Source organism: Eulemur rufifrons, chromosome 9 (genome assembly GCF_041146395.1).
Source record: "Eulemur rufifrons isolate Redbay chromosome 9, OSU_ERuf_1, whole genome shotgun sequence".
Classification (NCBI taxonomy): domain Eukaryota; kingdom Metazoa; phylum Chordata; class Mammalia; order Primates; family Lemuridae; genus Eulemur; species Eulemur rufifrons.
The window spans coordinates 14,353,372-14,369,110 of record NC_090991.1 but is presented as its reverse complement, the minus strand read 5'-3'; the positions used below and the strand labels follow the sequence as shown (position 1 = coordinate 14,369,110).

Here is a 15,739-nt window from a genome sequence, read left to right as displayed (position 1 = left end):
GTTGGCCATTCTAAGGTTGTTGGTGGCTAACATTCAACCTTGAAGGTTGCTTCAGTTATGGCTGGCACTATTTAGAATGGGTGCAGTTTATGAAATTCTTAACTGTTTTACTTTTTATACTTTTTTTGTAAGTTAGAAATTTTAATTTTTATCTTTAAGGGAAAATTGTAGTCTTCTTGACAAGTTGTATTTTAATATTTGAAATTCAATATATCTGGCAGGTAACATGGTTGGGAGTTGGTAAATTTATGTTAAATTTGAAAACAGTGCTGTTATGGCTTTTTAAATTATTAAAGGTAATTTAAAATACATAAAATGGTATGTATTTTGACATTAATGGATTTTCACTATAGGTTGAAAACCCCCTCTAATATTTATATCAACATCATAGTAAACCTAATCTTAAAAAATGTATACTGCAACTAATAATTTTGAAATAATTTAAATTTTAAGTGAAAGAAGTAATATTCTTTTCTCTCTCTCTTTCTCCTTAGGTGGAATGAACCTTACTTGTTGAATAGCTCCTGGTTACTGGTTGGATTCACTTGTAAAAGAATCATTTCCCCCTGCGTGGAAGCCACTTAGTTGGCATATTTAATTATAAATCCAGAGATTGAAAAGCTTTTTGATTTCCCAAGAGGAGGAATATACCACTGTATCACATAAGCTTGACATTACAGCCAAAATGGTGCTGTCCCAGAGACAACGAGATGAACTGTAAGTTTCTCTGTTTTGTGCTTTTAAAAAAATCCTCTCTCATTAGAGACAAAGTAGTAAATTAAAATATAGCTTTCAGGGGTATGTCTGTCTGTTCCGTGATTAAAGCTATTTTTACCAGTGTTCAAATGTTGGTTTGGGCAGCTTGGTTGTATTTTAAAACTGGGTTTTATATATTATGTTTAATAGGAAGATAGGGGCTTCAAAGCTCTTCTAAATTTTTTTTGTCTGGAATCTATGCCTTAGAAAATGAAAGCCATTTTGTTGTTGTTGCTGCTAATGCCTTTCTGTTGCCTTGTTGTATTTCTGTCTTTTGTCATCCAGTGGATGATATGGAATTTGAACTTTATGACATGGCTAATAATGATAGTTAATGCAAATGCATTGAGAGGTGTGAAGTGGTTTGACCACTTGCCTAACGTCTTACAGCATTCTGTTTTTCTAGGTGAAGAACATAGTGGGGAAGTGTTAAACTTCATGTTCTAGATTTTCTAAAAAATTTCCTATGGCATTTAAAAAATGTTTTATTTGGAAGTGATTTCAAATTTATTAAAAAGTTGGAAGATTAAAGATTACTACGAAGAATACTCATGTTTTACATTAAGAATGCTAATGTTTTACCACATTCACCTATTAACATTTTATGTCATTTGCTTTATCATCTGTACTCTGTAAGGGCATGTGTGTATGATATGTTAATATAATATTTTTCTCTAAACCATTTGAGAGTGAGTTGCATATATAAAGGGAAGTCCTTTTCCCTTAGACACTTAAAAAGTGTTCAGTTTCTAAGAATAAGGATATTCTTCTGTAAAACTACAGTACAGTTAGCAGTTTCATTAGATTTAACATTGACACATGGTTTTATTTATCTACCTTCCATATTCTAATTTTGTCAGTTGACCCCATAATGTCTTATAATTTATGGCCGTTTTTCCTCTTTAGTATGCCGTCAGTCCAGGAGCAGATACTGCATTTACTTCTAATGATTCTTTTTTTTTGAGTTTTAATGATTCTTTAGTCACGTTTAATCTGGAATATTTTATCAGCCTTTCTTTGTCTCTTATGACATTGATATTTCTGAAGAATGGTCTTTTTTTTTTTTTTATAGAATGTTTCTCATTTTGGACTTGTCTGATGTTTCATCATGATTAGATTCAGGTTATGCATTCTTGTCCAGAATACTATATAAATAATTTTGTATTCTTATTAGAATATTGCATCTATAGACACATAATGGCCATCTGCCCTGCAACGATGATGTTAATTTTCATCCCTCAGTCAAGATGCCTGATTTTTCCACTGAATAGTTACTGTTATTTCTCTTACAACAAATAAGTGGGGAGGTACTTTTTAAGACCTTGCAAACATTCTTGTTTTCCATCAATATTTTCCCCTAGATTTGACATCTATTGATGATTCTTGCCTGAACCATTCTTAACTACAGTGGTTGCAAAGTGATGATTTTCTACCACCACCACTCATTCCACTTACCAGTCAGCACTCATCATTTTAGTGTAAGCAGGGAACCTGCTTTTTCTCCCTTTTATTTACTTTTCATTATTGGTATGAACTCATATAAGTTCTCCTATTTTCAATAGTTTGTCATTTATTACTATTCTTACTATTTTGGTGCTTGAATTGTCCCAGATTTGACCTATAGAAGCCCCTTCAGTTGGCTCTTGTGTATGCGCCTCTCATTTTATTGGGAGCACTTCCTTACTTTCTAACCAGACAAGATGTTCCAGACTTATTATGTACCTATCCTGCCTTAACCTAGAATCAGCGATTTCTCTAACAAGCCTTGGTTCCTATTAGTGGAAGATGGTATTAGAGACCACAATATGGGCACTAGGTGTACACATTATTACTGGGATGTCTTTACTTCTGGGCTAGGAAATACATGTATGTATAAACACATGTGCAGACACCCTGGTTTAGATATATACTAGATTTTCTTATTCTTGGCACTATTGACATTTTGGGCTGAATAATTCTTTGTTGTGGAGGCTATCTGGTACACTGTTAGTTGTTTAGCAACATCTCTGGCCTCTACCCTCTAGATGCCATGATGAAAGGTGTCTTCAGACATTGCCGGCGTCCTCAGTTTTAAAACCACTGATATGTACACATATGTATTTCAGAAATCATTAGACTACAGTGATATTTTTTGTTTGTTTTTGAGACAAAGTCTCACTCTATCTGCCCTGCTAGAGAGCAGTGGCATCATCATAACTCACTACAACCTCAAATTCCTGAGCTTAAGCAATCCTCCTGAGTCGGCCTCCCTAATAGCTGGAACTGTGGGCGTGCAGTACCATGCCTGGCTAATTTTTTCTAATTTTTTGTGGAGATGGGGGTCTCGCTCTTGCTCAGGCTGGTCGTAATCTCCTGACCTCAAGCAATTCTCCCACCTCAGCCTCCCAAAGTACTAGCATTACAACACTTCTGGTCCCAAGCATTTTGGATATGCGATACTCAACCTGTACTCACCCTGTACTACTAAAATCATTTTAGAATTGTTTCCCTAGAAGTGAAAGATTTCTATAATGAAAACTATAGAAACATTGATGAAAGGAATTGAAGAGGACACAAAAAAATGGAAAGATATTCCATGCTCATGGATTGGGAGACTCAGTGTTGTTAAAGTGTCCATACTACCCGAAGCAATCTACAGATTCAATGCAATCTCCATGAAAATACCAATGATATTCTTCATAGAAGTAGAAAAAAAAAATCCTAAAATTTATATGGAACCACAAAAGACCTAGAATAGTCAAAACCTTCCTGAACAAAAAGAACAAAACTGGAGGAATCACATTACCTGACTTCAAATTATATTACCAAGCTGTAGTAACCAAAACAGCATGGTATTGGAATAAAAACAGACCTGTAGACCAATGGAACAGACTAGAGAACCCAGAAATAAATCCACACATCTGTAGTGAATTTATCTTTGACAGAGGTGCCATATATTGGGGAAAAGATGGTTTCTTAAATAAATGGTGCTGGAAAAACTGAATATCCATATGTAGAAGAATGCAATTAGACCCTTATTTTATGCCATATACAAAAATTAAATCAAAAAGGATTAAAGACTTAAATCTAAGTCCTGAAATTATGAAACTGCCAAAAGAAGACATTGGGGAAATGCCTCAGGACATAGGTCTGGGCAAGGACTTCTTGAGTAATACCCCCAAACCACAGGCAACCAAAGCAAAATTAGACAAATGGGATCACATCAAGCTAATAAAGCTTCTGCAAAGTAAACAGTCAACACAGTGAAGAGACAACCCTCAGAATGGGAGAAAATATTTGCAAACTACCCATTGGACAAAGGATTAATAATTAGAATATATAAGGAGTCCCAACAACTCAATAGGAAAAAATAATAATTCAATTAAAAATATACAAAGGATCTGCATAGACATTTTTAAAAAGAAGACATACAAATGGCCAACAGGTATATAAAAAACTGCTGAACATCATTAGTCAGCAGAGAAATGCAAATCAAAACCACAGTGAGATGTCAACCCAGTTAAAATGGCTTTTATCAAAAAGACAGGCAGTAATGAATGCTGGCGAGGATGTGGAGAAAGAAGATCCCTTATATACTATTGGTGGGAATATAAATTAGTGCAACCATTACGGAGAACAGTATAGAAGTTCCTCAAAAAACTAAAAATAAAACTACCATATGACCCAGCAGTCCCTTTACTGGGTATATAGCCAAAGGAATGGTATTCAGTATCAGAAAGATACCTGTACTCCCATTACACATGCAGCACTATTCATGATAGCCAAGAGTTGGAATCAATCTAAGTGTCCATCGACAGATGAATGGATAAAGAAATTGTGGTACACATACACAATGGAATATTATATAGCCACAAAAGGAATGAAATCCTGCCATTTGCAGCAACATGGATGGAACTGGAGAATATTATGTTAAGTGAAGTAAGCCAAGCACTTAAAGACGAATTGCACATGTTCTCACTCATGTGGGAGCTAAATACTAAAAACAGTTGATCTCATGGAGACAGTAGAATGATGGTTACCAGAGGCTGGGATGGGTAGTGAAGAGGGGAGGGTAAAGTGGGAGTGGTTAATAGGTGCAAAAATACAGTTAGAGTGAATGAGCAATATTTGATAGCCCAACAGAGTAACTGTAATCAACAATAAGTTAGGGTATACTTTAACTAAAAGAGTGGAGTTGGAATGTTCCTAACACAAAGAAATGTTAAGACTGAGCACAGTGGTTCACACATGTAATCCTAGCACTCTGGAAGGCCAAGGCGGGAGGATCACTTAAGGTCAGGAGTTTGAGACCAATGTGAGCAAGAGCGAGACCCTGTCTCTATAACAAAAAAAAAAAAAAAAAAATAGAAAAATTAGCCAGGCGTGGTGGCAAATGCCTGTAGTTCGAGCTACTCGGGAGGCTGACACAGGAGGATCGCTTGACCCAGGAGTTTAGGTTGTAGTGAGCTATGATGCCACTGAACTTTATCCAGGGTGACAGAGTGAGATTCTATCTTCAAAAAAAAAAAAAAAAAAAACCCCGAATATTAAATGCCTGAGGTGATGGATACCCCAGTTACTCTGATTTGATTAATTCACATTGTATGCCTGTATCAAAGCATCACATGTACCCTATAAAGAAATACAACTATTGTGCACCTATAATAATAATTTTTTTTAAAAAGAATAGTTGTCCTGATACTACTACAAAAAACCTCCTGGAAAGGTTCAGAATTTATATGCAATTCTACCCCTATCTACCGTACCCAAAGACTAAGGGTATGTAATCAAATTCTGGTTTGTTTTTGTTTTTGTTTTGTGAGACAGAGTCTCACTCTTTTGCCCGGGCTAGAGTGCCGTGGTGTCAGCCTAGCTCACAGCAACCTCACACTCCTGGGCTTAAGCAATCCTTCTGCCTCAGCCTCCCAAGTAGCTGGGACTACAGGCATGTGCCACCATGCCCGGCTAATTTTTTTCTATATATATTTTTAGCTGTCCAGATCATTTCTTTCTATTTTTAGTAGAGACGGGGGTCTCGCTCTTGCTTAGGCTGGTCTCAAACTTCTGACCTGGAGCAATCCTCCCACCTTGGCCTCCCAGAGTGCTAGGATTACAGGCTTGAGCCACCGAGCCTGGCCCAAATTCTGGGTTTTTAAGTTACTTAGATTTGTTTTGTTGTTGTTCTCTCCTCACCCAAAGGCTAAGGGTATATGATCAAATTCTGAGTTTTTGAGTTACTTAGATTTGTTTTGTTGTTCTTTCTCCCCATCTTTGTGTGATGGTGCTATTTGTTTGAAATACATTTGGGTGTTCATCTATTCTAGTTTCTCAGTTTTTAGTGGTTTGGTTCCCCCCTTTGCCATCTTTATTAATTTAACTTTTTTTTGAATATGTAGGATATTATCTATACAAAACGTATGCTAGAAATATTATTCTCTTCTGAATCTTTTCCACTATGTTACCCCCACCCCTTGTAGGAACCAGCCTCATTGTTTCATAAAAATAAAAGATAGCCAGGCTTGTTGTCCCAGCTACTCAGGAGGTTGAGGCAGGAGGATTGCTTGAAGCCAGTAGTTCAAGACCAGCCAGGACAACATAACGAAAGTCCATCTCTTTAAAACAAACAAAAAAAGGAAGAAGAAAGAGACAGCTCTGTATGTTTTCTTATTTCTCCGTTTTTCTTAAATAAAAGGTAGCATGTGCTTTGTGCATTTGCTTTTCTTTGCTTACTGGTATCTCCTGGTACTTACTCCGTATCAGTCATAGAGCTCTTCCCCTTTTTTTGTTTTTAGAGACAGGGTCTTGCTTTGTTGCCCATGCTGAAGTGCAGTGGCACAATGATAGCTCACCTCAGCCTCCAACTTCTGGGCTCAAGTGATTCTCTGGCCTCAGGGTCCCAGAGTGCTGGGATTACAGGCATTAACCACCATACCCCGCCTTTTTTTTTTTTTTTTTTTTTAAACAGCTATATACATAGTACTTCACTGTGTGTATACCATAGTTTCTTCATTCTCTCATGATGGGGACATTTAGGTAGCTTCCAGTGTTTTGTGGTTATAAATAATATTATAATAAATAACCCTGTATGTATATATATAATTTTGTATCATTGGAAGTATATCTGGGTTTTAGTTCTTGTTTCAAGTCAATTTAGATCTTTTTCTTCCATTTGCTTTTGTGTGAGCTTACTAGATGTCATACTTATTACAGTACATGTACATGTACATACTTTTACATATATACATACATAATCAGGATGAGTATTTACACGTTATGGCCAAAAAGAGAGCTTTTAATTTGAATAAAAGTAAAGCAAGACTCTGGGAGGATTGCTCGAGGTCAGGAGTTCAAGACCAGCCTGAGCAAGAACAAGACGCTGTCTCTACTAAAAATAGAAATTATCTGGACAACTAAAAAATATGTATATAGAAAAAATTAGCTGGGCATGGTGGCACATGCCTGTAGTCCCAGCTACTTGGGCAGAAGGATTTCTTAAGCCCAGGAGTTTGAGGTTGCTGTGAGCTAGGCTGACGCCACAGCACTCTAGCCCGGGCAACAGAGCAAGACTCTGTCTCAAAAAAAAAAAGTAAAGCAAGAGAGAACTTAATTTTAGGTGACTAAATTCATAGAAAATTTTAGATAAGAAATGATTTAAAGATGTTCATCAAGCAATGAAAATTTGTCTTAATAAGATTTAAATGTATATCTGAGAAATAGATTTAGTATCTTCTGGTTTTTAGTAAGGAAATAAAATACAGGATTTTTTTTTTCTTCCTTTTTTTTATGCCTTGCACTGAGTATGCCCATTTTTGAACATATGAATGTATATTTACTGAAGGAAACCAATGTTTATGTACTTCTTTAAAGTAAAATAAATCTTGACATCTCAGTTGACCTTTGTAGCATTTTAGTATTTCTGATAGGTTGGATAGCAATTATCCTGTAAAATGCTTTGAGCTATTTTGGGGGCAGAAATGAAACTGGATTTTTGACATACTTAAAAGAGATAATTTGAGCAGTACTGCTAAATATGATTCAACTCAGCAAATGTGTATTACCTGCTTTCTATGTTCTTACTGCTCTGGGACTTACAAACATGAATAATATGAAAAACATCCTTGTGGTATGACACATATCTTTATTTTGTAGATACATTGAGAATGGGAGAAATTAAAATTAATCCAGTTTCATGACTAATAGCAGAAGCAGACCCAGTTTTCTAATTTTAAGTTCATTATTCATTAAACAAAATCATTACCAAAAATAATATATGTCAAAATGTAAGTAATGTATTTCTAAATGTAATCATTACCCACCTCCATCCTAAACTTTTCAGTCCCACTTTCCAGAGGTGGCTGCCATTACCCTGTGTATTGTACATCTTTCCAGATATTTCCATGTATTTACAAAAATTCTATGAACATTTTTTCTTAGGATTTATAAAATAGAATTATACTTCGTAACTTTATTTTAATATTTTTTTTGTCACCCTTGTACTCTTTCTGTGAATTTGGAAATAGTATTAGTTGTTAGTTCATGTAGTAGTTACCTTTAACAAAATAAACTTAGACCTCTATTTCTTCATCAAATTTTAGTCATTGATCTCCCTTCATAAAAGATAAATTCTATTATTTTTATTGTTCAAGTTGATAATATTTGTTTGATTTGATGCTCACCCCTAATTCTTTAGTGCCACAATTTCCCATTGTTATATTCTTATTTTGATTACTCTATTGGTTGGGTCGATTTTGTCATTATGTACCTTTTTCAAAATGGACTCAAAAGGTTCTCTGTAAGTCTTTGCATGTTAGGGAATAATTTTTTGTTGCTTCCATAAATGATTGACAAGTAAAAGTTGTGAACAATTCTTAAGTCACACATTTTTCCCACTCAGAACTATAAATATATTTTTTAATTGCCATGCATTAGGCTGCAAAGAAAATCTCAAATTCCAAAAAGTGGAAATTACATAGGTCTCATTCACTCACCATAATGCAATAAATATACAAATCAATAGCAAAAGGAGAGCTAAGAGAAGTCCATCCATGTGGACATTTTAAAATATACTTCTGGCCGGATGTGATGGTTCACGCTTGTAATCCTAGCACTCTGGGAGGCCGAGGCGGGAGGATTGCTTGAGGTCAAGAGTTCGAGACCAGCCTGAGCAAGAGTGAGACCCCATCTTTACTAAAAATAGAAAGAAATTATATGGACAACTAAAAATATATTGAAAAAATTAGCCGGGCATGGTGGCGAATGCCTGTAGTCCCAGCTACTCGGGAGGCTCAGGCAGAAGGATTGCTTGAGCCCAGGAGTTGGAGGCTACATTGAGCTATATGATTGTGCCATTGTACTCCAGCCTGAGTGACAGTGAAACACCGTCTCTTTAAAAAGAAAAAAAATCTTCTTGCTTCTCAGTCTTTTTCAAGGCAACTCTGTTAACTTTCACCTTAAGTTTTTAAAATATAGAGGGCACTCTTTCCATTTTTTAGATGATATGAAGCTGTAAAATATGTTGAATAACAATCATGATCCCAAATAGCTACAAAGATGATTGAATGGAAACAAGATGTAATTAAATAAAAATACTGAGATCTAGATGGAATACAAGATATGATTTAGCACACTTGAAGATTTTAGATAGTAATAAATCCATTATTTTGAGATGAGTTACTATAAAAGGTAATTTGATTTTAGATCCATTTATACTAGCGTAAGATAGCGTGTAGAGAAATAGGTACTCCGAGAAGAGAGTATAGTGTCTGTACTTAAATGGGAAGGCAAAATTGTAATCATCTTCTTAGAGGACATTTTTGCAGTATTTGTTAAAATTTAAAATTATTGATAACCTAATAATTCCACCTCTTCGAATATATCTTACAGAAACAGACAAGCATATAATTCCTAGAAACTGGGACTAAAATCAGATGAGACTGGCTTAGAACTCACTTTTTTTTTTATCCCTAGTGTTAAATGTCACCTGTTAATAGACTTAAATATACAACTAGAACATTTAGAACTATTTGAAATGTGATAGTTAAGGAAAAAACTATAATATTTTCACTGTAAGAAAAACTGGACAATAAAAAAGAAAAAAATATATTTCCAGATCCCATCTGCAGGCAACCCATTGTTACTGTTGTGATATAAATATTGCCTCCAGGTTTTTCCATCTCACTTTTTTAAAAATTTAGGCTAACAAGGGGATACCTTATCATAGAATTGTGGGGATTAATTACAATAATATATGTAAAATGCTTGGCATAGTGCCTGGTAAGGTAAATGCTTAACAAATCTAAGCTGCTTTTACTGTGGATGTAATGTTCAATTAACTATTTTCTTAAGGCTTAATTTTTCCTCATAATAAAAGCAGGAAGTTAATTGCAAAAGTCAAATTATATGTGGGTGTATAAAATAATCCCCAAATTCATAGAAATTTTTGTTTTAAAATTGTGAGAAAGGTTTTTTGTGTATTTATTGCCTGTTGCTACTCTTTTGTGAATTACCTCTTGGTGTAGCTACATTTGTTTCTCTGTTGTAGTGTTTACATTTTTCTTGTCAATTTCTGAGAGGACTTTAGCATATTACAGATGATCATCCTTTGTCACATGTTGCAAATAGGTGTCATGTAGTGAAAACTATGTCTTTTCCTTGTTTATTTTCTTCAGATTAGTGCTTAGAAGACCTTCACTAATCATGATTACATAAACACTCACTTTTATTTTCTTAAGACATTTTTATGCTTTCAGTTCTTTTTATAGTAATGTGTAAGCCATCTGGAATTTGTTTGTTGATTATATGAAGGATCCAAGTGCTTTTTCCCTGAGTCATTATCCATGTGTCCAAACATTTGTTGAATAGTCCTTTCCTTATTGAAAATTGGAATTATATAGTATGTAGGCTTTTCAGATTGGCTTCTTTCACTAAGCACCTTCTTATAAAGCCTTGCGTTGAGTTTTGGACTTGCTGTGCTTTCAAGAGCCAAAAGAACACTGTTAATTTATTTATTGATTGATTGGTTGGTTGATCAATTGATTGATTGATTGAGACAGTCTGGCTCTGTTGCCCCAGGTAGAGTGCAGTGGCATGATCATAGCTCACTGCAACTTCAAACTCCCGTGCTCAAGCAATACTCCTGCCTCAGCCTCCCAAAGAGCTGAGAACTACAAGTGCTTGCCACCATGCCCAGCTATACCCGGCTAATTTTTTTAATTTTTGGTAGAGACCAGGGTCTCACTCTTGCTCAGGTTGGTCTAGCACTCCTGAGCTCAAGTGATCCTCTCCCTTCAGCCTCCCAGAGTGCTAGGATTATAGGTGTGAGCCACTGGGCCCACCCTAAGAACATTTTTGATTATTATAGCTTTATAATAAATTTCAATATCAGTTAGTTCCCCTATGTTTTTCTGTTTTAAAAACTTCCTTGCTTCTCTAAAATTCATTCCTGTAGATGAACTGTAAAATCATTTTACGAAAAAGTTTTAAATGCCTTACACATGGTAGTTTTCATTTGAAAATGGGATAAATAATTTGGAAGAGAATTTCATATCCCTTTTGTTACACCTCACCCCTAACTTCTGCCTTTCCCCCAGTTTCCCCTGTTGTTACTATCTTGCATTAATATAGTATATTTGTTATATAATTGAGGAACCAATATTGATACATTATTATTAACTAAAGTCTGTAATATACATTAGGGTTCACTCTTTATGTTGTATAGTTTGTAAGTTTTGACAAATGCATAATGTTATATATCCATCATTATAGCATCGTACAGAACAATTCCACTGCCCCCAAAATTCCCTGAACTCCACCTATTTATCTCTCCCTCCCTCTCCCTAAACGCCTGGCAACTACTGATATTTTTACTTTCTCCATAGTTTTGCCTTTTCCAGAAAATTGGAATTATGTAGTATGTAGCCTTTTCAGATTGGCTTCTTTTCACTTAGCAGTATGCATTTGCTAAGGTTCCTCCATGTCTTTTCGTGACTCTAATATTAATATATATTTTTAAGCTGGGTTTTTTTTTGTTTATTTGTTTTTGTTTTCTTTAAAACACCAACCTCTATGGTTAGTTGAAGTGTTCAGGTATCTCCTGTGCATATATTTGAATGTTGTATATATTTAATGTTGAGTAGAAAGTAGTTGTGCCCCGGCTTTTGCAAAAGGAAGTGAAGATGTGCTTGTCTACACACTTAAAATTGTACATGAGACACTACACACAGCACATGTTCATGGAGGTGAGTTAGATGCTAGACAAATAGTTTTAGGTCTTAGTTTAAGATTTGGACACTTCTTGCCTGACATTAGGATCTATAATAAGGAATGAGGGCAATATTTAGATCTTGTTAGTCACTCAGCTTTCAAACAGGTATTTCCGACTCCTTTTTAAATCTTCTGGCTCGGTTTAATTAAAGAATACTCAAGATCGCAAGTAGAGCTGTTTGAATCCAGATACTGTTTGTACTACTTACCTGTGTCAATGAGAATTTTGTTAATACTGGACAACAAAAACAAAATATGTGATGAATTGGATAGTTGGATTGAAATGAAACTATAACTAATTAATAATCTCAACTTCAAGTGTTTATAAAAACAGCTATTTGTTTTCATTGATTATAAAAGTAAAATATACATTTAAACATAAACTTTTTAATATACTGCTTTTTTCCAGCTTATGTATTGAGATTCCATTACCTTTTATTTGTTTGTTTTTTTTGAGACAGGGTCTTGCTCTGTCGCCTAGGCTTGAGTTCAGTGGTACAGTCATAGCTCATTGCAATCTCAGTCGCTTTGTCCCAAGCAATCCTGCCGCCTCAGCCTCCTGAGTAGCTTGGAACATAGGTGTGAGCCACCATACCTGGCTAATATTTTCGTTTTTTATTTTTGTGGAGATTGGTTCTTGCTGTGTTGCTCAGGATGGTCTCAAGTGATCTTCTCGCCTGGGCCTCCCAAAGGGCCAGGATTACAGGCGTGAGCCACTGTGCTTGGCCTCCATTGCCTTTTAAACTTTAAAAGTTTGATAATGATGGAACCTATAACTGTATTGCCTATATCACTCCCCATGCAGTGATTATTAATGTTTCTATTTATTGCCTGAAGGTAAAAAAAATTATAAAGGACCTTCTGAGTCTTCAAAGGAAGAGTATAGTATTCTCAGTTTGTGTTATATTTAATCTTTTATTCTTTGGAAATCTTTTAATTGAAATATTTCATTCAATAAAATGCATCATATCTTGATCATTCCAGATAACAAATAATGATATCCTATATTGTGGGAGTACTGGTATTTTTCCCATTATTAGACTTATCAAAACAGTAAGCCAGTAAATAAAAACAAATGCTTCATTTGTGAATTTGAGCCAAAATTATGAAATTTCTGATTGTTTGAAAAATATATTTTGACTGGGCGTGATGGCTCACGCCTGTAATCCTAGCACTCTGGGAGGCTGAGGTGGGAGGATTGCTCGAGCTCAGGAGTTCAAGACCAGCCTGAGCAAGAGCGAGACCCCGTCTCTACTAAAAAATAGAAAGAAATTAGCTGGACAACTAAAAATATATATAGAAAAAATTAGCCGGACATGGTGGCGCATGCCTGTAGTCCCAGCTACCTGGGAGGCTGAGGCAGAAGGATTGCTTGAGCCCGGGAGTTTGAGGTTGCTGTGAGCTAGGCTGATGCCATGGCACTCTAGCCTGGGCAACAGAGTGAGACTCTGTCTCAAAAAAATAAATAAATAAATAAATAAATATATACATATATAAATATAAACATTTTTAAATTAAAAAGTGAAATATAGGCATCTCTAAAGATGATCAAGATATGATCAAGATCAAAACTGTTGACATTCTATAGAATTCATACAAAGCCCTTTTATTGTACCATATCACATTTCATTTCACTGAAAGATTTGATGGTATTCTAGAGGGTTACAGAGGACAGAAAAAAGACACATTGTAGAAGAGAAAGGCAATGCCACAAATACTAACAAGGAAGTTGAGAAAGTTATATGCTGAGTAGTTCCTATTTTCTGTGAGAGATTGGAGGTTGACTGAAGGCTGGGTTGCAATTAGGTATTTCAGAGCGAGGAAGGGGAACCAGGGACAAGTAAAATGATTCATTAGGCAGTACTACAATGACAACTATATATTATGACTTGACCCATACTAATTATAAAAATATAAATCCATTATTTACCAGTATTATAATTATTGAATACCCTGCTGTTGCATGCAGAGCAAAACTGTGCTCCATCAACAAAGGGAATCTGTTTAGCAAATTGAGCCAGGTAATTCTGGGAATGCTTATTATGAATATGACCTGATTTTAAGGAATCTTCATTAGTCTTTAGGGCTTGTCTTACTATATAGTGGTCTTCCTTTATTTAGTTGCTATTTCATCTAATCTGCCCATATACATCTGATAAACAGGTCTTTCAAAATTACTGCTTTCATTAAATTGCTTTTTTTTTTTGCCTTAAATGTCCATAGTCTCTGTTCTTTTTAGCCATTTCTTTCATTAAATCTTAATGCCATCTCATTTTCAGTATATGAAGATAAATTGCTTTTAGCACAATTTTATATAATAGTGGTTACATATTAATTTTTAAATGTTTATGAACATTCTTAATGAAGACTCTTCCATTGTTAAGGAATCTTTTAAAATCAAGAGTGTTGAAGAATTTGGGGCTGTGTGGTGGCTCACCTCTGTAATCCCGCACTTTGGGAGGCTAGGACAGTAGGATCTCTTGAGGCCAGAAGTTCAAGACCAGCCTGGGCAACATGACAAGACTCCCTCTCTACAAAAAATGGAAAAACTAGCTGTGTGTTTTGGCATGCACCCGTAGACCCAGCTACTCAGAAGGCTGTGGCAGGAGGATCACTTGAGCCCAGGAGATGGAGGCTGCAGTTAGCTGTAATGACGCCACTGCACTCTAGCCTAGGCAACAGAATGAGATGACTGCCTCAAAAAAAAAAAAAAAAAAAGAATGTTGAAAAATTTGATCAGATGCCTTTTGATATACATTGAGATCTCTAGTGTACCATTTTCATTCACTTGTTCCCCCTCCGCTCCCTGCTGATAATGCTTACTTTTTTTCCCTTTAAGGCCTATTTTACATCTTGCCTTTATAAAAAGATTGTTCCATTCAATCTCATTTCTCTCTCTCTTTTTTTTTTTTAATTAAACTTCATATACTTTGGTAACTTTTTTTTTTTTTTTGAGACAGAGTCTCACTCTGTTGCCCGGGCTAGAGTGCCGTGGCGTCAGCCTAAGCTCACAGCAACCTCAAACTCCTGGGCTCAAGCAATCCTTCTGCCTCAGCCTCCCGAGTAGCTGGGACTACAGGCATGTGCCACCATGCCCAGCTAATTTTTTCTATATATTTTTCGTTGTGCAGCTAATTTCTTTCTATTTTTAGTAGGGACGGGGTCTTGCTCTTGCTCAGGCTGGTCTCGAGCTCCTGAGCTCAAACGATCCACCTGCCCGGCCTCGGAGAGTGTTAGGATTACAGGCATGAGCCACCGCGCCCAGCCTCGCTTGGTAACTTGTTTTGCTCCTCAGATTTATAAGTTCTTGGAAGGCCAGGGACCATATATAACCTAATCCTCTCTTATATCCCCTGATATGAAACTGGGAATACAACAGATACTCACATGACAGTTGTATTGGCTATCCTTATTGTAACAGCCTGACTTTTCCTTATGGTTTTTTAAATATTTCAAAATAGTTTTCACAGGAATGTATTCTGTTTTGTTTTTGTTTGAGATGGAGTCTTGCCCTGTCACCTGGGCTAGAGTGCCATGGCGTCACCTTAGCTCACAGCAACGTCAAACTCCTGAGCTCCAGCGATTCTCCTGCCTCAGCCTCCCGAGTGGCTGGGACCACAGGTGCACCACCATGCCTGACTAATTTTTTTCTATTTTTAGTAGAGATGGGGTCTCACTCTTGCTCAGGCTGGTCTCAAACTCCTGGCCTTAAGCGATCCTCCCACCTCAGCCTCCCAAAGTG

General features: G+C 36.0%; 1 protein-coding gene across 2 annotated transcripts in view; it reads left to right on the top strand.

Moving 5' to 3' along the window:
• Positions 1-15,739, top strand: part of PAFAH1B1 (platelet activating factor acetylhydrolase 1b regulatory subunit 1) — a 78,060-nt gene that overhangs the window by 36,530 nt on the left and 25,791 nt on the right. For both annotated transcript variants that reach the window (XM_069482143.1, XM_069482145.1), the window contains exon 2: positions 495-717. In XM_069482143.1, the coding sequence (XP_069338244.1) occupies positions 686-717 (32 nt within the window). In that variant the 5' untranslated portion in view covers positions 495-685. The remainder of the gene's footprint in view (positions 1-494; positions 718-15,739) is intronic.